The sequence below is a fragment of the Grampus griseus genome, assembly GCF_964374135.1.
Source record: "Grampus griseus genome assembly, chromosome: 4".
Taxonomy (NCBI): domain Eukaryota; kingdom Metazoa; phylum Chordata; class Mammalia; order Artiodactyla; family Delphinidae; genus Grampus; species Grampus griseus.
Window position 1 is genome coordinate 73,117,215 of NC_138997.1, and position 20,486 is coordinate 73,137,700.

Genomic DNA, 20,486 nt, shown 5'->3' on the forward strand with positions numbered 1-20,486 from the left:
TGCTGTTTGATTTATTCAACTACTATCCTTTCTAACTGCAAAAGCACATTTTAGGTGAGTATGAGTTAAACCTTAATTAAGTTTAAAAACCAAGGGAATCATGTCTGTTCTCTGTTTTCAGAAAAAGAGGGCCCCTTTGGAACCATGAGGATGTTTCTGCCAAGAATCCTAGCATAAAGAGTGCTGAGCAGTTAACTACATTTTTGAAACATGTGGTTTCTGTTTTTAAGCAGTCAAGCTCAGGTATCTTTTAATAATCATTTCAGATAGTATTTACTTTCAAGCTGGTCTTTTAGTGTGATCTCAAAACTTATGATAATGTTTAGCAAAAAGTTGACAAGTTGACATGTCTAAATTTTCAAAAGTTTCAGACAGGTTTTCTTTTTTACTTACTAGTGATAACAGATTTGTTCTGGTTGAAGAAAAACTGTTACTACTTAAAAATAAGAATGCTACTTTGACGCTGTGGGGTTCTTAGTTTGGTGTAAGACGGCATAATAAAATTACAATATAATTGTTTATTATGAAACAATTATATTGAAGGAACATAGGTAGAGATGACAAACTCAAATTATTTTTTTATACTGGTTTGGGCTTCGATCTAAAATTTAACACATTCTGAAAATTATAGTAAAATGTATCTAAAACAGTGGTTCTTAGCTAGGGGTGATTTTGCTTCTCAGGACATTTTGCAATGTCTGGAGACATTTGTGTCACAATTAGGGGGCGCGGGGCAAGTGGTTAGTACTGGTGTCCACTTGGGTAGAGGCTAGGGATTCTGCTACACAGACACACACTACACAGGATAGCCATCACAACAAAGAATTATCTAGCCAAAATGTCAGTAATGCTGGGGCTGAGAAACCCTGTTCTCAGGGATTACTTCCCTGGAGATTAGAATGAAGGGTCATCTAAAGTGCAGATGGAATTTAATGAAAAGAAAAAGCATTGACTTATGAAATATTAGTGTCCACCCAGTTTGCCAGGTATTGTGCTGGCACTGGGTTTAACATGGTTATTAGCCTCTGATCCTAACCCCTATATATATCCTGAAAAACAAGCACTTACTTGTTTCCTTTGCTTTCACAGAAGGAATTCATTTGGAACATCATCTTAGCGAGGTTGCTCTGCAGACAGCACTTTCTTGTTCTTCTCGACACTATGCTGGGAGATCCTTTCAGATTTTCAGGGCCCTTAAGCAGCCTCTTTCGGCAACTACACTTTCTGATGTTCTCTCCAGACTTGTAGAAACTGTAGGGGATCCAGGAGAAGATGCACAGGTAGTTCATTCAATTCTTTCAGCAAGTATCGAGCACTCCTCATTGTCAAGGACTTATTGCCAAATGTAAATCATGGCAGGTAGAGCAAGATAATGGTTGTATAGAATTACTGATGTCGGATGCTAACAAGCAAAGAATTAAGAAACAAAGTTGTGTAATTAATGTTTAATAACACACTAATTGAATTAAATAGTGCCTATCAGAAACAGCTTTATCACACACACCTGGATGTTATTCTGAGATGACCGCAAGGTATAAGAGGAATTTAAAGTTAGATGTAAACTAGAACACTGAATTTCATTTGTTAAGATAAATTAAGTGAAATACTGCAATAGAGAGCTTACATAGGTCTGTACAGACTCATGACTTTATTAACACTGTTTTAGACACCGAGGATACAGTAATGAACAAGACAAAGTTCCTGGCATTCTGGAGCTCACATTTCATTGGGGAAACAAGCCTTTAATCCACCAATAAAGTATAATACAAGTTTACTTAGTGATGAATGCTGTGAAAGTAATAAGGTAGAGTAACAGGTTAAAGAATGATGGGGGAGAGGATTTTTTATTTATTTATTTATTTATTTATTTATTTATGATCATCTGAGAAGAAGAGTTTTGAACACATGTTTAAATGAAGTGAGCCCTGTGATAATCTGGGGAAGAGGGCAGAGGGAAACAGGACTAACAAGTGCAAAGGGCCTGAGGCAGAAGCAATCGGCTTTTTAAAGGAACATCAGGGGAATTCCCTGGCGGCCCAGTGGTTAGGACTGACTCGGCGCTTTCACTGCTGGGGCCCAGGGCTCAATCCCTGGTCAGGGAACTAACATCCCGCAAGCCTCATGGCTCAGCCAAAAATTAAAATAAAACAAAATAAAGAACATCAAGCAAACCGATGTGGCTAGAATGTACTGGTTGGGGACCTCCAGAGGCAGGAGATTGATGAGGTAAGCAGGTCCAGATCATGCGAGGCCAAGGAGGTTCTGGTGGGAGGTGGGAGTTTACTCTGAACTGATGGGAAACCGCCCATTGGTTTTAAAAGGAAGGTGATGGATATGACTTGCTTTTTTTAAACACTCACTCTGTAGGCTAGGTGGAATCCTTAGGAAGGCAAGAGAGGTCAGTTAAGAGGCTCTTTGTAAGAGTCCAGGCCAAAATGATGATAGTTTGGATTAAGGGGAGCAATGGAGGTAGAGAAAAGGAAGTCAGATTTAGGATTTATTTTTAAAGTAATATTTTCAAGGTGCTGATGGATTCAATTTAGATGTGAGAGAAAGAAACAAGGATGGCTCCTAGATTTCTGACCCAGGTAATTTTGGGTGCGTCGTGTTGCCAGTATAATCAGTTTATACCATTAGTTTGATGCATTCTCATCCATCAGCAAGATCACGTTGCTCAAGAGTTTATTTTGTAATATTAATGTGGAGTTTGTTCTATTTTGAAATCTCATCAGGAAGTGCATTGCAGTTTCTTCTTTCCAGAGTATGATTAATTAAGATCTGCCTTTTTTTCTAGGGATTTGTGATTGAGCTTCTTCTCACGTTGGAATCTGCAATTGATACTTTGGCTGAAACCATGAAGCATTACGATCTTCTTTCTGCCCTTTCTCAGTAAGAACTGAAAAACTAGGCAACCGGCAGACTTGTATTTAGACCTTCAATAGCTAAATATGTGTAATACTATATTGTTCTAATACGGCAGTGAGAGTACTACCCTTAAATTCAGATGGATTGCCGGTGGGAAAATGAGCCTCAGACAGTGAGACGTGTGAAAGCTCACGGGGCTAGTATGCGGCAGTGCCGTTCCTCTGACACCCTAGTCAGAGACCTTTCTGCTGTGCTACTCGGCTTCAGCCTCAGTGACAGGCTGTATTACTGCCACACTCAACATCCTCTTGTCACCCCAGCAGGCCAGGCTCCTCGGGACTCACACCTTCCACATACTGTTGCTTCTCCCTGGACCAGCCTCTCTTCGAACTTTGTCTTCCTTGCAAATCCCAAATTGGTTTATCCTTCAAGTCCCGTCTTAATATCACCTCCTAGCTAAGTATTTCTAACTGCCCCAGGGGAATGCTAAGCATTCCATCCTTTGGGATCTCACAGTATTTTCTTAATATTTTCATAACAGCAACTAACAGGCTCTAATTTATCCATTTCCATGGACTTTAATGTTCCTAGCATTTTGCATACTGCTGGCACATGTAGAAAGTATTCTGTAATTATTTTTTAATCAATGATAATTAGATGTGAGGGAGAAGGAGAAATAAAAACTAAATTTTTGAGCTTGGTTCTTTTGGAAAGAATGTGAATTGACAGAAATAGGGACATCAGGACCTTTGAGTCTGGGGGTGAGACAAACGAGGCCTGCTTTGGACGTAATATGTACTAAATCCCAGAGCTGAAAGTTATCAGCAATAACTATGGCAGAATTTTCGCTTCAAATCAAACCTCATCCAACCCAAAGTAGCCACAGTGGAAAAGATACTGTTGTACATTTTAATAGGGAGGAAAGAACTGAAATTGGGTTAAGCAAAGTCAGATATACTTAAAAATGATTTTTCCTGGTAACAGTTACCATTTTGCAGTGTTTTCAAGAGTACAGTTAATGTAGCAAAAGAAGCGATTGTGCATGGATTCATCTTTTCTTTTTCTTTCTTTTTTTTTTTTTAAAAGAACCTCATACCATGATCCTATAATGGGAAACAAGTATGCAGCTAACAGGAAAAGCACTGGACAACTCAATCTAAGCACAAGTCCCATTAATAGTAGCAGTTATTTGGGATATAGCAGTAATGCAAGAAGTAACTCTTTGAGGTTAAGTTTAATTGGTGACCGAAGAGGTGACCGGCGGCGGAGTAATACACTGGATATAATGGATGGACGGCTCAACCACAGCAGTAGCTTAGCGAGGACTCGAAGCCTTTCCTCCCTGAGAGAGAAAGCCGTGTATGATGTGCAGCCCACTACTGAGCCTGCCAGCTTGATGGCCACCATTTTTTGGATAGCAGCATCTTTATTAGAATCAGATTATGAATATGAATACCTCCTGGCTCTCAGACTTCTCAACAAACTGCTGATCCACCTGCCTTTGGAAAAATCAGAGAGTCGAGAGAAGATTGAAACCGTACAAAGCAAACTGAAGTGGAATAATTTCCCAGGCCTTCAGCAGCTCTTCCTTAAGGGTTTTACCTCAGTATCCACACAGGAAATGACAGTGCACCTCCTGAGTAAACTCATTGCTGTCTCCAAACACACGTTGGTGGATCCTTCCCAGTTGTCAGGTGATGTGACTTGAATTGCACCAACTCTTCGCTTTTCTTTAATATAGTGAAATGTTAACTAATTGTTGGTTTTGAAATCTACTAATTTCTGCTTTTCCACAAACAGTTATGGTTTTCTTAATATGTGAGATAGCTTAAATTCTTTGGTAAAAGCAAAAAAAAAAAAAAATTTTTTTTTTTAGAAGATCAAGTACTCCAGGAAATAAAAAGAAAATGGTTTTTGTGAACCATGAAAAAAAACATCCTTTAATTTTTAAAATAATGTGCAATAAAATTGGTTATTGTTTGCTTTTTTTTTTTTGATAGGCTTTCCTCTTAACATCCTTTGCTTATTGCCTCACTTAATCCAGCATTTTGACAGCCCAACTCAGTTTTGCAAAGAAACAGCTAGTCGAATAGCAAAGGTAAGCAAATGTGATGCTGGAAGATAACACTTTAGGGAATTTTCTCTGGAGTTTATCTTAAGGGGGGAAGTCTCTTGAAAATCCTTTTACTGTCACTTCCTATCTAAATTTTTATTCTTTTATGCATATGAAGGAGTAATATAGTAATGATATGTTAGCTGCTCAAATGACAGTGAATAAAATTATTTGTTTAGAGTAGCTCTCCTCTGAGTCTGAATCTTTTTCTGCTCTGTTTCCCTACTTTATCCTCTGTCAGTTTCCAAGTCATTCATTCATTTGCCCCCCAGATATGTACTGAGCACTGGATCAGGTGCTGGAAATACAATGATAATCATAGTAAATAGAATCCTTAGCCCTATGGGCCTTAGGATGGCAGTGCAGTCAAGTAAGTAGACAATCACCGTAGAGCCTGGTGACTTTGCAATGGGAGAACAAAATATTCTAGGGACACATAAAGCAAAAGTCTGCCTGGGGGAAGTCATATCTAAGTGGACTTGAAGGGCAAATAAGGTCCCTGGATGAGAAACAAGAGCAGGGCTGAAGGTAGAAATTTTCCAGGCAGGAGAAATTGCATGTGCAAAGGCCCTGCGGAAGAAGGGGGCATAATGTATTTTTTGATTCTGAAAGTTCTCTCTCCCTTTATGTTTGCCTTTTTCCTTCTAACATTCTCTTTATCTTCTCTCTCTGCTCCCTTCATTCTTTTCTCTTCCTTATTTGACTCTTTCCCTCCCATCATATATTTCTTAAACACATATGTAGCTATTTTTAAATCGTTTGTGAACATTTGTTTAAAAGTTTTATAGGTCTTAGTCTTAATTGTAAAAGCATATGATGTTGACATTTTATCTATTTAGTAACGTCCTCTTAAGAACAATAAAGAGATCACAAATACCTTACCTTCGGCTTAAACTTAATTCTTAACTAATTTTATTTTATATATTTATTTTTTTTTGTCACATTGAGTCTTGGAAAAAAGACTTTTCAGGCTGAAAATACAAACAGTTACAAGAAGGAGTTATAGGAATTTACAAGTAATATACATACAACAGGAAATCAGGTGAACTGGAGGGGGTGACTCAATAGTAATATAAGTAAGATAACCTGGCTAAAGCACTGGGAGAAAAATCAGAGAAGTCTGCAACAGAAGGGAACAAGCAAGTAAATTTGTCTGGAAGAGCATTTTATATAAGCAGTTTTTTTCAAACCTGAGATTCAGTTAGCAAGTAGCACAGCAGTAAGTGGAAGGAGCAAGCTTCTAGAAAACCAAATAAAACACCCATCTCTCTATGGCCGCCATTTCAGTACTGTTAAGTGCAAATTTATCTCTGGGTGCCAATGGAGTGAAAAAAGACTACCAACCCAATTAATCACATACACAGTAAAAAGAGTAAGAACATTTTCATTATCTGGATAGAAAATGTTTAATAAGTGACAAGAAAATATTTAATAAAATTTGCTGTTGAATCCATCCTTATTTAAATTTCTAAATAGATATGGAGAAATTCTTAACCATTTTAACAGCATGTATTTAAAAAGAAGAGCCATTATTATAGTTCATGGAGACATATCTTAGTTTTGAATATGATGGTTTGTACTAAAAAACCCAACAACATGTATTTGCATTAATGAGGTCTAAAAGTGATTTTTTAAATAATTTATTAAAATGACTTTCATTTTAATATTCTAATAACACACCATTAGGAAAATGTAAACAAAGATTTTATTTTTTTCTACATGAGGGGTAAGAAAGAAAATATAAGGAAAGAATGTATATTGGCTTATTTGGGGATTTTAAGAAAGTAAAAAGCATAAATCCCTTGATAGGGGAAGTAGAAGCATTTGAGATTGGCGGCGGAAGTGCTGAGTAATTTGCTGAGTGTTAGGTCAGGTGAGAAGCACAGCGTGACTGGAAGGCCATAGAAGGCCCTTGAGCTCCAAGCCTCTGCTGTCCTGACCGAGGCAAAGCACAGGAAAGTCCCAAATATCTTTTATGTTTTTAAGAAATCAAATATGTGGCTTGCTGATAGTCATAAACTGCTATTAAGTCTGTTTTCTTCCTGTTGAGCAGCACACAAAGGTTCCCTCTGTGGCCTTTCAGCAACCTGCAGGATGTGAACTAAATTGATTCCTTAATTGTTCTCTCACTTAAACTGTTGAGAATAATTTTCTGCCATTATGTGCTTCCTCATTATGCAAATATCACTCTTTCTACTGTTTGTGCCCTTGGAGAGCACAGAATTTCAAAATGAGGCAACACTTAGGACAAATATTGTCCTTTTTAGCTATTCATTATGGCAAAAATAGTATGCTAAAAAAGTTTGTTATAAAACATACTCTTTTTTGGCTCGTATTTTAACCTGGTAATTCCAAAGTTCCAAAATTAAATCTAAGCCATTTGCTTTACTATAAAATTACACAGCCTATTATTCTGAAGAACTTTCTTCTGTTTCAAAAAATAGGTTCTTAAAAAATCATTCTTTAAAAAAATATTCTTTAAGAATATAAGAATTCTATAGGAATACCTTATCCTTCAGGATAAGATTAGAATTTACTCTAAACTATAAAAATTTTTGCTGAAGGATAACAAATTTTGAAACTATAAAGTTATGTGGTTTTTAAAAAAATAGTGTGATAAATTATTATATTTTGAAATACAAATCAGAAATATCAAACAACTTTTCTTTTTTCTTCCTGGTGTCTGTTCTATGAGTAAAAGGCTAATGGCATGAAAACAGCTGCTTTTAATGATTTTATAAAATAACTTCCAAGGTACTGTATTAGTCTCTGCATAGTCTTGCATGCTTTCATATCTTGGGCCTACATTTGTTGATTCAGATTCTGTAGTACCGTATCACGCAAAGTCTAGGAAGTCAGTACACTTTGTAGTAGCCTGTAAATGATTGGCCAAGGACCTTAAGAGCTTTAGGTGATTTCCTGAAGAGTAGCTTGACGTCCACACTGGAGATTGCCATTCACTGGAGATGCAGGACTCAAACGTTTTATCAGTCCTCCAATGAAGCCCTTTGACTGTATCACACAGGTTGAGGCTTCTGCAGTTGACTGCCCTAGTGAGATACCCTGGACAGCTTGAGACTAAAGCATTTCTTCTTTGGCGTAGCAGCTCCGAACCTCGCTGAGGATTCCCACGTTGAGCCTGCCTGTTTAGTTATTTGTGCACTGAACCGTATATAGATTTTACAAAACAAAACTCTTTTTATGAAATGACACACAGGGTTTACAAAAACATTTGGGTTTTTACCAAAGACATTTTACATCAGACTGAAAAAAAGCCATACTACTTAACACCCACGGAAGTGCTTGACATATTAATCCTCTCCGTATGATCTAAGGCATTCTCTTAAGAATGCCTTGTGCTTTTTCCTCTTCTGTTTAACTTCTCTACCATATTGAAATAAAATGCATTAACTCTTCAACATATATATCTAAATTGATGCATTAAATAAATACATTTAGTATAAAATCAAACTTAACTGTCTTTAAGTGAATGAAATTTTTGCTTGCTTTTTTAGGTTTGTGCAGAAGAAAAATGCCCAACGCTTGTCAATCTGGCTCACATGATGAGTCTGTACAGTACGCACACGTATTCCAGAGACTGTTCTAACTGGATCAACGTAGTGTGTAGATATCTGCATGACTCCTTCTCAGATACTACATTTAGTCTTGTGACTTATCTTGCAGAGGTAAATTCAGTCCCCCAAAAAAGGATTTTTCAACTGCTCTGTGGCAAAATTTTCAAATAGATTTTATTTCTAGAAGCAGCACTGATGCTAATTAATCTTCAAATTTTCTTTGAGAGTGAATATAGGTAACATCTTTTTTTGACGAAAAATATAGGTAATATCTTTCAAGTAAGGAGGAAGTTTTTATAAAGGTTTTTTTTTTTTTCATTTTCAGTGTTTATTTCCTCGTTTACTGTCCTTAAGTGACATAAAGCTCATAATGATATAAACCTCACCTTTATTTCAAAAGGCAAATGGGTTTTTTCCTGGTCTTGATCCTAGGTAATGGTTATCTTTTTGTTTCTACAAAACCAGCTCTTGGCTTTGAGATCCTTTCTAGAATAGTAATACAGCATGCAAAGTCATTTCTGCTGGGCAAGTTTTAATTTTGATTAAAACTATATTTCCTTCCTAATGTAAAATAAGATTTGGGGGGGAGTAAATAGAATTTTTAAATCTGGTGATAGAACAGCATGAAAAGTCAATACAGTTCACCTTGAACAACGCAGGAGTTAAGGGTGCCAAGCCTCCACACGGTCAGATCCACATGTAACTTACAGTCAGCCCTCCACATACATGATTCAACCAACTGTGAGTCCTGTAGTGCTGTAGTATTTACTGCTGGAAAAAACCTACATATAAGTGGACCCATGCAGTTCAAACCTGTTATTCAAGGGTCGACTGTATTTATTTGTTGAAGAACTAACTTCGTGCCTAGAAAAGTAAGTTATTGAGTAGAGAGCCACGAGGAGACCCTCAAAAGGAAGAAATTCCTAGTCACTAAAAATGTTTGTCAGTGATACGTTCCTTTTCAGAAAGTTGACCTCTGGCAGCTAAACCTAACACACTGTACAAACTTAAATTACTTGTAACTCAATAAACATTTTAAGTATTGCTCATAGCACTGTTTAACTTAGCTAAGTCACTGATGGTGAGCATCATAAAGTGCTCAGGACTGGTGTGGAGTTTTAAGGTGTTGGTTTGGGTGGGTTTACTCTCATCGACTTTATATTTAGGTGAGCCAACAGCGTGAGCCCTCTGCCTGAGAGCTTCCTAACCTGAATGAATGCGCATCGCTAGGTTATCTTATACCTACACCTGTAGGACAAGAGCCAACATAAAGCCAGACCTCCTTAACTGGCTTTGAATTTAAGTGCCTTTGTCTAGCTTTCACTTTTGCGCCACCATAAAGTTCAACACTAAAGCAACACTAGCGCTCCCTGAAGACCCATCATGGGGTTCTAAGGTCTGGCACTGGCCTGCTGGGTACCACATGTGGGCCGTGTAGTTCCAGTCTACAGAGAGAATGCTTTGTCTCCAATGTTACTCTTACTAGTGTAAGTTATCCTTGTTTTATGATTATTAATAACTCTCAAATTATTACTAACAACAGTACTGAAATTAATTACACATATTTAGAACTACACATATATAATTTAATTGTCCTACAAACCCTATGAGGCAAGTGTTACCAGTTTTATTTTTAAAAATCAAGGCTCAGAGAAATAAGAAACTTATCCAAGATCACATAGGTAGTAAGTGGCTGGTGTGAATGGCTTGCGGGTAGTTAGTTATTTGGTGACGGTGGTGTAGCGGTTTTTCTCTTAACCTAAAATAAATGGTGCTTAACTAAATTAGTTAAGGATATAAAAGAAAGCACTGAGATTAAGATGACAAGTAATCTGTCTAATTCTCCTTTCTGCAGCAAGGACAAGTAATAATAATAGACATTACCTTTTACCTTCATTATTCTCTGGATTTCTGATAACTCTAACCATGAACTCTTAGGTTAAATCTGTTATGGTTTTCAACATCACTCATGTAAATCCTGTGGAATTTTCTTTAACCTGATTAAAGTGTACTTTTTAATATTACTTTCAGTTGTTAGAAAAAGGACTGTCCAGTATGCAGCAATCATTACTACAGATCATCTATAGTCTTTTGAGTCATATTGACCTCTCCGCTGCCCCAGTGAAGCAGTTTAATCTGGAGATCATAAAGATTATTGGAAAATATGTACAGGTGAGTGACCCCAGATCTCATGTATAGAAGTGTTCATCTCGAAACAACTTATAATCATAAAAAATTGGAAACACCTTAAGTGTCTAAGATAGGGGAAGTGGTTAGTTCATAAATCATGTTTTCAGGAATAGTTACAACACGAGAAAATGTTCTCAATGTGAGTGATGTCAAGCAGAATCTGAACGGTAGGATTGGCATGATTCCTGATTTTTATTTTTAATGATTATGTCCTCGAATGTACATTTCAGGAATCACTGGAAGGAATGTACACAAATGGCAGCAGTCACTGTCTCTGGACAGTGTACTTTGTACCTTTCTGTTTTTAACCAAGTCCTACATAATGAACAGATATTACTTTTAGAAACAGAAGAACTCTTTGAAGAGTCTGTATTTTAGAGTTGCTTTCTGTGTCTGGTAAAAAGTGCCAGATACTTAGAAAGTAGAAAATCAGACTTGGTTTAACTGTAAATGGCGACAAGTTAACTTGGTCTGTACTGAATTTCATTTTAGAACTATCTGTAAGAAAGGCCTTGACAACCAGAGCAGTATTGTGGATACAACTGACCAAACAGAGCAAACTCTTTGAGAGCCTTAACAGATTAATACTTTGTGTTTCTACTCCAGTGATACTTGTATTCACTAAAGCAAAATTTACAAATGGAAATACTCAGCTGCAATGAGTTTGTGTTCTGGTCCATATCTGAAAGTAACACAACTGTATCAAAATGTTTTTCAGTATTTTTATTGGGTAATCTGGGTTATTTTTTAGATTCCCTTGAAAATCAGTGATTGCAAATATTAAAAAAAAAAAACATAGGTTTCTTTGGTAACCCTGTGTATCTTCTCTATTTTTATCTCTTAAGGAGCAAGGCTTCACCATTCAACAATTATATTTTTTTTTCCTAAAGCACTTTTCTCTTTTTTTTCCTTAAGGCTTAAAGAAGTTAACTCATCAGATATTTGCTGGATCACCCGCAGAAATACATAGCACATTGAATTACTAATTTATGAAACATAGATACATTTCTTTGGTTCAGAACCACAAGCTTATATGCCCACTGGGCCAGCAAGTAACCATAAGAGGGCATAGATTTATGACTAAGTGAACTGCACATTCCTCATCTAAAAGGAACAGCACGACTAAGAATGGTTGCCATGTTGGAGTACAGGTCCACTGTGGCCAGAACTTCTAATTTTTCTTTTCTAATTTATAAAGAGAAGCTCAAAATCTGGGTTTTTCTTTAAAATTGCCTAATTTTAAAATGTCTCAAATTTCTTTTCAAATTTCTTTTTATTTTTTAATTAATTTATTTTATTTTATTTTTAATTTATTTATGTTTTGGCTACGTTGGGTCTTTGCTGCGCGTGGGCTTTCTCTAGTTGCAGCAAGAGGGGGCTACTCTTCGTTGCAGTGCACAGGCTTCTCATTGCAGTGGCTTCTTTCGTTGCGGAGCACGGGCTCTAGGCGCATGGGCTTTGGTAGTTGTGGCTCGCGGGCTCTAGAGCGCAGGCTCAGTAGTTGTGGCACACAGGCTTAGTTGCTCCGCGGCATGTGGAATCTTCCTGGACCGGGGCTCGAACCCATGTCCCCTGCACTGGCAGGCGGATTCTTAACCACTGTGCCACCAGGGAAGTCCTTAAATTTATTTTTAAATGTTGGGTAAACCAAGGTTATATTTAGCTGACAGGTCATCCCAGTTAGTGACTTCTGCTTTATTCAAATATATGTATATTCAAATATATGTATATATGTATATTCAGATATATATGTAAATGATAATCTTTTACATTTAGGACACAAGTACCAATATAATTTATGGAAATATCTCTGAAGAGATTTTAGCATTTTGCAATGCCCAGAGCTCCTAATTATTTCCATAAGAAAAAAATGATGATGATTTTTACATAGTCTAACTTTGTTAAAGATAAACTGTTTTCTACGATGATGTGCTTAAAATGTCACAGTGTCATGTGGACATTTTTTTTTAATTTATTTATTTATTTTTGGCTGCGTTGGGTCTTCGTTACTGTGCGTGGGCTTTCTCTAGTTGCAGCGAGCGGGAGCTACTCTTCGTTGCAGTGCGTGTGCTTCTCATGGCGGTGGCTTTACTTGTTGTGGAGCACAGGCTCTAGGTGCGCAGGCTTCAGTAGTTGTGGCACGTGGGCTCAGTAGTTGTGGCTCGCGGGCTTCAGTGGTTGTGGTGCACAGGCTCAGTAGTGTGGCTCACGGGCTCTAGAGCGCAGGCTCAGTAGTCACGGGCTTAGTTGTTCCGCGGCATGTGGGATCTTCCTGGACCAGGGCATGAACCTGTGTCCCCTGCATTGGCAGGCGAATTCTTAACCACTGCACCACCAAGGAAGCCTCATGTGGACATTTTTAATAACTAGTAATATTTTATGCTTTAGATGTCTTCGTATCAAGATGTTATTAGCTAAATTGGATAATTCATTTCTGCCAAAGATTTTTCACTTCCTTTTTTAAGTAGTATTTTCCCTCTCTCAGAACTGCCAACTGTGAAACAATATGTATAAGACAAGGTTGAAGTTTGATTTTGGTACCACAAGAAAGAAAAAAAGTCATTTTTATATGATTTTCAGTAGGCAGTAAAAAGAAAAGTTCTAAATTTTTAATTAGGCATTAATTCCTCTCCACATATACGTCTGTCATATAAATCATTCCTAAATTATATTGGCAGAAATATACAAAACTAAAAGCAGAAGAATAACTCGAAAACATAGCCACCATATATAGGGGGAAAAGTTCACCCTATACAGCTCAGGAATCACTGAGAGCATCGTTTTAGCACAGCACTTATGCTTATTATTCGGGGCTTGGGTCATTAAGAAAAATCTGAAATTTATTTAGTATTTTAATATTTTTATGTCTAAAAAGTATGCGTCAAAAATTGTTTATCTCCAAGACTTAAAACATTTAAAGTTTTAGAGTCCTAAAGCCATATACTTCATTCATCTAGAAAGTTCACATATATATACAACCCCTTTGTTTACCCCAACTGCCAGATTACTGTATTAGACTTTCTCAACCAATAATATTTATAAAGCACTTATTGGGAAAAATGCAAAATATTCTGAGCTGGTAGCATTATTATATGTATAATATCTCATAAATTTAACCGTACAAATAATAACTTATTTTCTTTCCTTTTGTAACTCAGACCCTCTGTTAGGTACCTCAAAGTAAAAATGAATAATTTACAAGGAGTTTTTGTAGAAATAAGATTTTCATTGTCTACAGTGTACACTAAGTTTTTGTTCTTAGTTAAATATGTATTTGTCTATTATTTTTTGAAACCAGAGTCCTTATTGGAAGGAAGCCCTTAACATCTTAAAACTGGTGGTGTCTCGCTCAGCAAGCCTTGTCGTGCCCAACGATATCCCCAGGACCTACGGAGGAGATACAGGTTCTCCTGAAATATCCTTCACTAAAATTTTTAATAACGTCTCTAAGGAGTTGCCTGGGAAGACCTTAGATTTTCATTTTGATATATCTGAGGTAAGATGCTCAGAGATTGATAAAGGTGCTCTATTAGAAATTTTCGTTTCTTCATTTATTCATTCTGTCATTCCACAAGTATTGATTGAGCTCATACTCAGCAGTAGATGCTGTGACAGGTGTCATGAAAATGGGGTGGGAGTGGGGAGAAGACTGCTCTCAGGGGAGAAGGCCTATAGCCTCTTGGGGAGATAGGCAAATAAACATTGTGATAAGTGCTTTGGCTGGAAGTAGGTTCGAAGTTCTATAGGAATATATAGCATGTACATCTAACCTGATCTGGGCTGAGTGTTGAGAGATAAGTAACCCTAGACAGGTATATATGGAAGTCTGGGGAGGGGGGAGTAATCCAAGAAAAAGCAGCATGTGTGAATGAAGGCTTGTAAGTGTGAGAAAGCGCGGCGCTCTGGAAACTTTCATCCAGTTACTGTGGCCTACCCTGAGCACGGAGTACAGAGGATGGAGGTATAGAGTAGGATGAGAGAGGAAGCTGAAGGCATAGGGAGCCGCGAGGTCACTGGCATCTTGTCTGACGAGATGGTTTTCTCTTGAAGCAGTAGGCGCTCTTAAAGGATTTTTAGCTGGAATAGGAAATATTAGGATTTGCATTTTAGGAAGATCACTCTGGCAACAGGATAGAAAATGGACCAGGGAGGAGCGGGGTAGAAATTTTTAAGGAATCTCTTAGAGTAATTTGGGTAAAAGATAATGTTGGACTGTGTCCCTAGGCAACTGCAGAGGAAACAAAGAGGGAAGGGATGGTTTTCAAAAGTCTGAGGAAGTAATTGATGGGGTTTGATGGGAAGGAGAGGAGGTGCTAAGTAAGGAACAGACAAGGACATTTGCTGTGACAACTTGGTGAGTGTTGGTGCCTTTCAAAGGGGATGGAAATGCAGGGAGAACAGGTATTAGCAGGGAAGGAGGGCGTGATGAGCTCAGTCTCGGGTATACTGGCTCTGAAGAGACCAAAAAACATACTGACAGAGGTGCTGATTACCTAAAGAGATCTGAAGTTTTAGAGGAAAACTTGGGCGGAAGGAAAAAGTTTAAGGGTTTTCAGTGTCATATAGGTGGATGGTTGAAATCATGGAAGGAAAAATGAGGCTAAAATAAACTGAGATTTGAGAAGCCTTACATGTTAGGGCTAGACTGAGGCAGGGCCCCCCAGTCCGGAGGGACTGACTATGAACCCTGAACTGAACTGAACCCTGACTATGTTACATATTAATATCGATACAAATCTCATGCAAAGATTTTTTGACCCTTGCGGAGAGCATCAGTTTTGGGTTTTCTCCTCCAGAAACTCAGCCCACTCTTGTTGGCTTTGGTACCATCGAAATGGTCTTTCACAAGCCAAGGCAGGAATTTTTCAAGAGAAAAGTTATTGATCAAGTATTGGGGGGTGGGGGGAGTTGAGAAAGATAACAGCTGAAGATTTACTCATGTTTTAATTGATAAGGATTATATAGATTAAAAAATATTTTTGCAGTTTAGTCTTGGTCTTAGAATTTATCCAGAGCTTATTGGTTATTTTTTTAAGATAGAAAGTATGTTTACTGCCAATGTTTTGGTTTCTATCACCTGAGAATTTCTAACATGGAATACATAGAATGGGAATATGATAGAGAAACTGGGCTTTGCTGTTCTTCTGAGTCAGAAACTGATGGTGTCACAATTATTTTGTTGAGAACGGTGGTACGAATCCTCAGAACATTTTATCTATATCACATAGTTAATTTCAATTCGTTTCCTCAAAAAATTCCCAAGTACCTGCTCTGTGTGGGCACTGGAGATATACTAGAGGAGCAGTGATGAGTCACACTCAGTCCAGGGACTCCCGTATAGCAGGGGGAGAGAGGCACAGAAACAATCACCATCACCTGGTAAATGTCCAAGTACAATTACGCAGAGGTGGTGGTGGTATCAGCATAGGCCTCCTTGGAAGTCTGGAGGCAATGTTCAAAGTGATTAGGGGTTTGCTTGGCACATGTTCTATGCAAAGGAGGTGACATGTGCCAACACATAGGTCCACAAAGGCACCATATGCTTGGGGAGCAAGCTCAGCTCTGCTGGAGTGTGAAGTTCAGGAGGGAGTGGTGGAGGCTGACGTTGGGGAGATAAGCAGGAACCAGATCATAAGGGGACTTGGGTGACATGCAAGTGAGCTTAAAATTATATTCAAATGCAAATTTGAGACACTTCACAAAGCCAAGTAAATACACATGTTTTGGATCATCCAACGTTTGGACTCATCATGGAATTTTACGGAAATAAATTTTGGAAATGTTACATATCAGATTTGCAGTAAGACATATGTAGATAGCTTTCTCTTTGAAGTTGTTACTTATCTTGAATGTTTGCCAAAGCACCTTATTGAAGCACACAACATGCATCAAAAAAACACCAGAATATTAATAGACATTAAGTCTGAGTGGTGAGCTGACAGGTGATTTTTTTTTTAATCATTTTCATATTTTCTGAGCTTTCAAAGAGGACCTATTTTATAATCATGGGGGGAAAGGTGAAGATGGTCGTTTTTAAAGAAAGCAGATCTGTATTTAAAGTAGGAATAAGTTCTCCAATAATCTCCTCAGAGACTGGTTCCCAATAAAGTGAAATCTTATGATTTAAAAAAATATATATATCATCATTACCTTTGATTTTTGTAGTATCTGCCTTACGCTAAGTAATCTTTCTCCTTATGCTGTTTTTTTTTGGCTGTTTATAAAAAATGTCATTATAGATACGCTATTAACCCATTTATGTTGAATTATTTGAGTCAAACACTGGCGTTTTATTTCTGTGTAGACACCAATTATTGGAAATAAATATGGTGATCAGCATAGCGCAACTGGAAGAAACGGGAAGCCGAAAGTGATTGCTGTGACGAGAAGCACTTCCTCAACTTCTTCTGGTTCTAATTCTAATGCCTTGGTGCCTGTTAGTTGGAAGAGGCCACAGTTATCACAGGTACATAAAAGAATAAGAACCTGCTGTATAAAAAATAAAAAAATAAAATTTTAAAACAAGATTTAAAAAAAGTTCATAGAATAGAAGAATCCATTTCATTCTACGTATGAGAACTTGAGAATTTGTCTTAGTTTATCAGGAATCGTAACGTTTGCATTTTCTTTCTCCTTAGCGAAGAACAAGAGAAAAGCTAATGAATGTGCTTTCTCTCTGTGGTCCAGAGTCTGGTCTTCCGAAGAATCCATCAGTGAGTAATCATGAAAACCTGTGTAAAGGTTTTAACAATCACGTTAGTCCATGAAGAAACGGAAATTATTGTGTCTCCTTGCTTGCCTTTTCTAACTTAACCTTACTTACAGTGTTGACTTAGAATGAAAAAACTATTACTTGCCTCTCTGACACTTGGCCGCTATGCTAATTAAGCATACTCCCAGTTAGACATTAGACCAAACTGAAGCTCTGAGCTCATTGACAGATGAGGCCTGCAATGGCTCTTAGGGCACTGATGTCCCATATTCAGAGTGACAAAGCTGATGGATGGCCTTTTTCTGTTCTGTTTTGTTTTGCTTTGTTTTTGGCTGGGGGTCAGGTTGTATTTTCTTCTAATGAGGATTTGGAAGTCGGGGACCAACAGACTAGCCTCATTTCTGCAACAGAGGACATAATTCAAGAGGAAGAAGTAGCTGTGGAAGATAACAGCAGTGAACAACAGTTTGGCGTTTTTAAGGATTTTGACTTTTTAGATGTTGAGTTGGAAGATGCAGAGGTAAGGATATGGGCTTTCTTTTATAATATTTATACAATAGTTAACAACTGCATGAAAATGAAGGATTTAACCACAGGATCTTTCCTGATTAAGGGCAGGGTAAAGTCAAAAGGTAAAAATCTAAACTGGGAACTAAACATGATTAGTACAGTTAGGCATAGCAGAATAAGTCTGAAATAAAAGGAAAATCTAATTTTTCATCTTTATATTTTAAAATATAGAGTAAAAATGGATTTCTTCGAAAGTATTTTTTTTAATGAGGGTGCGCTTAGACTTAAATGTTTGCATGAATTATACAAATTAATGTGCAGCAGAATAGTAAAAATTACATTTAAATATATCAGACATGGGGAATTCCCTGGCAGTCCAGTGGTTAGGATTCCACGCTTCCACTGCAGGGGGCACGGGTTCGATCTCTGGTTGGGGGACCAAGATCCTAAATGCCGAGCAGCGTGACCAAAAAAATTAAATTTAAAAAATAAAATAAGGGCTTCCCTGATGGCGCAGTGGTTGAGAGTCCGCCTGCCGATGCAGGGGACACGGGTTCGTGCCCTGGTCCAGGAGGATCCCACATGCCGCGGAGTGGCTGGGCCCGTGAGCCGTGGCCTCTGGGCCAGCGCGTCTGGAGCCTGTGCTCCGCAATGGGAGAGGCCACAACGGTGAGAGACCCACGTACCGCAAAAAATAAAAATAAAATTAGTTATTTTTTAAAAAATTATCAGACAACTTTAAAGAGGGTGGCCCTGAAACTAAATTGACGATTAAAGCGCCTTTGGCTCCCTTCTGGAACACTTTCCTGTGGCTGAGATTCTGCCTATGACATTGATCATCACTTTCTTCTTTAGGTTGGAGCCAGCTCTCTCAAATGCCTCATTTCATTCAATACCAAGGACTTTGTCCTTGATATTGACTCCATTTAGAGAAAGTTGATAGTTGTGTCAGTTTAGATGCTTCCTAAATGGAAAATCCAACTCGGAAAGTAGATTCACGCTCCCAGAGCTGAGCCAGCCCAGAGTTAGAGCTTATTTTAGACAAGGCTCAGTGAGGTTTCCGGCTGTTTCTCTGCAATTCTGTAGGCTCTGCCCTTCTCTGCAAGTCAGCTTCACCTCAGACGACCTTGGTTATGTCCACACACAGCAGTGTTAAGAGGAAGCAGGGGTCACTTCCAGAAATGCTCTCATGAAAGTAAAGAAGTTACTCTCCGAATGCTTTTAGCACGCTTCTTGTCACATCTCATTGGCCCAAGTTGGGACATTTGCCAATTTCTAAACCAATCATTGTGGCAAAGAGAACAGGATTGCCCACTGCCCTGATTGTGTTAGGCAGTTCAGGGCCTATTCCTGTAGCTGATGTCAGTCAGTCCCCTAAACAACAGTCTCCTAAATCTGAAAAGTTTACATCAAACAGATCACAAAAATGTTCATTCTAAAATTGTTACAAATGTCTATCTTCAAGAGCCCCAAATGCCTTACTGTCAAGTATCCATACCGTGTCACTGATATATCTCTGTTCAAAGACATTAAAATCGCTCATATAACTTGCATGCATTCATCAACCCTCTTGAAGGGATGTTTCCTTTGGCTCATATAGGTGAGGTGGAGGAATAAAATGTAATGGCTTCTGCCACGTCACACCATTAGCTGTTGATAGGAAGCCAGTTTAGGGAGGTCCTCCTGTGTGCTTCGGCCCCCCAGACCCCCCACCCCTGCAGATATGAGGGTATGACCATGGCGCCTCAGAGATCAGCAGAAGCCCTTACCCTGGCTGAGGGGCGGCACAGGCTCCTATGTCCTAGTTCGCCATATTCCCAAAGACACCACTGGACAGGTTCACAGGAGCCCAAGAACAAGTATTATTCAGCGTCTTACAGGGCAGTGGCTTTTAAACTTTTTTTTTTTGAGCTGTGGCCATTGCTAGTACATTTTATATCACATCCAAGTGTATCTGTATGGACGCACCTTTAAAATAAAAATTTCAAGAATATGCATCCTTACTCTATGCTATGCACAGTGATATTTTCTATTCCTTTCATTTGTTTTTTGTTTTTTTTTTTAAAAAGAGCAGGTCACCAGCCTCTAAAATTGATGTCGCTCCCACAGTTTGAAAAACATGTTGTAGGAAATTGGACAGACTTGCACAATCAGGCAAGGACGTGTGGTGGGTTCAAGAGACCTGCTGCCCTACCTCACGGGCATGAGCCACTTATAAATTCTTCTGTAGTTACTTGCTTTTTTCAGCGCAGAATTTAGAATCTCTAAAGGCTGGCTCTTGACATTTTTGTAATGGTCAGTTTCTTTCTTTTTGTTTGCCTTTTTTTTTTTTTTTTTTTTTAAAGAACAATGCAAATACTTTCAGGTTCATCCAGTACTCTAAAATGTCCATAGTAATGAATATGACTTTTGAATAGAACCTTAGAAGGAATTAAAGATGCTTATTGTAGTTCTATCTTTCATTCAAGTCACAGTAATTTGGGGAGGGTGGTGCTAATTTATGCCTCATAATTAGGCCAAA

General features: G+C 38.1%; 1 protein-coding gene across 2 annotated transcripts in view; it reads left to right on the forward strand.

Moving 5' to 3' along the window:
- Positions 1 to 20,486, forward strand: part of FRYL (FRY like transcription coactivator) — a gene marked incomplete at its 5' end in the record, with an annotated part of 142,930 nt that overhangs the window by 93,439 nt on the left and 29,005 nt on the right. For both annotated transcript variants that reach the window (XM_082652707.1, XM_082652708.1), the window contains 11 exons: positions 122 to 243; positions 1,090 to 1,280; positions 2,795 to 2,889; positions 3,952 to 4,559; positions 4,866 to 4,963; positions 8,494 to 8,664; positions 10,585 to 10,725; positions 14,042 to 14,239; positions 17,048 to 17,209; positions 17,382 to 17,456; positions 17,799 to 17,975. In XM_082652707.1, the coding sequence (XP_082508833.1) occupies positions 122 to 243; positions 1,090 to 1,280; positions 2,795 to 2,889; positions 3,952 to 4,559; positions 4,866 to 4,963; positions 8,494 to 8,664; positions 10,585 to 10,725; positions 14,042 to 14,239; positions 17,048 to 17,209; positions 17,382 to 17,456; positions 17,799 to 17,975 (2,038 nt within the window). The remainder of the gene's footprint in view (positions 1 to 121; positions 244 to 1,089; positions 1,281 to 2,794; positions 2,890 to 3,951; positions 4,560 to 4,865; positions 4,964 to 8,493; positions 8,665 to 10,584; positions 10,726 to 14,041; positions 14,240 to 17,047; positions 17,210 to 17,381; positions 17,457 to 17,798; positions 17,976 to 20,486) is intronic.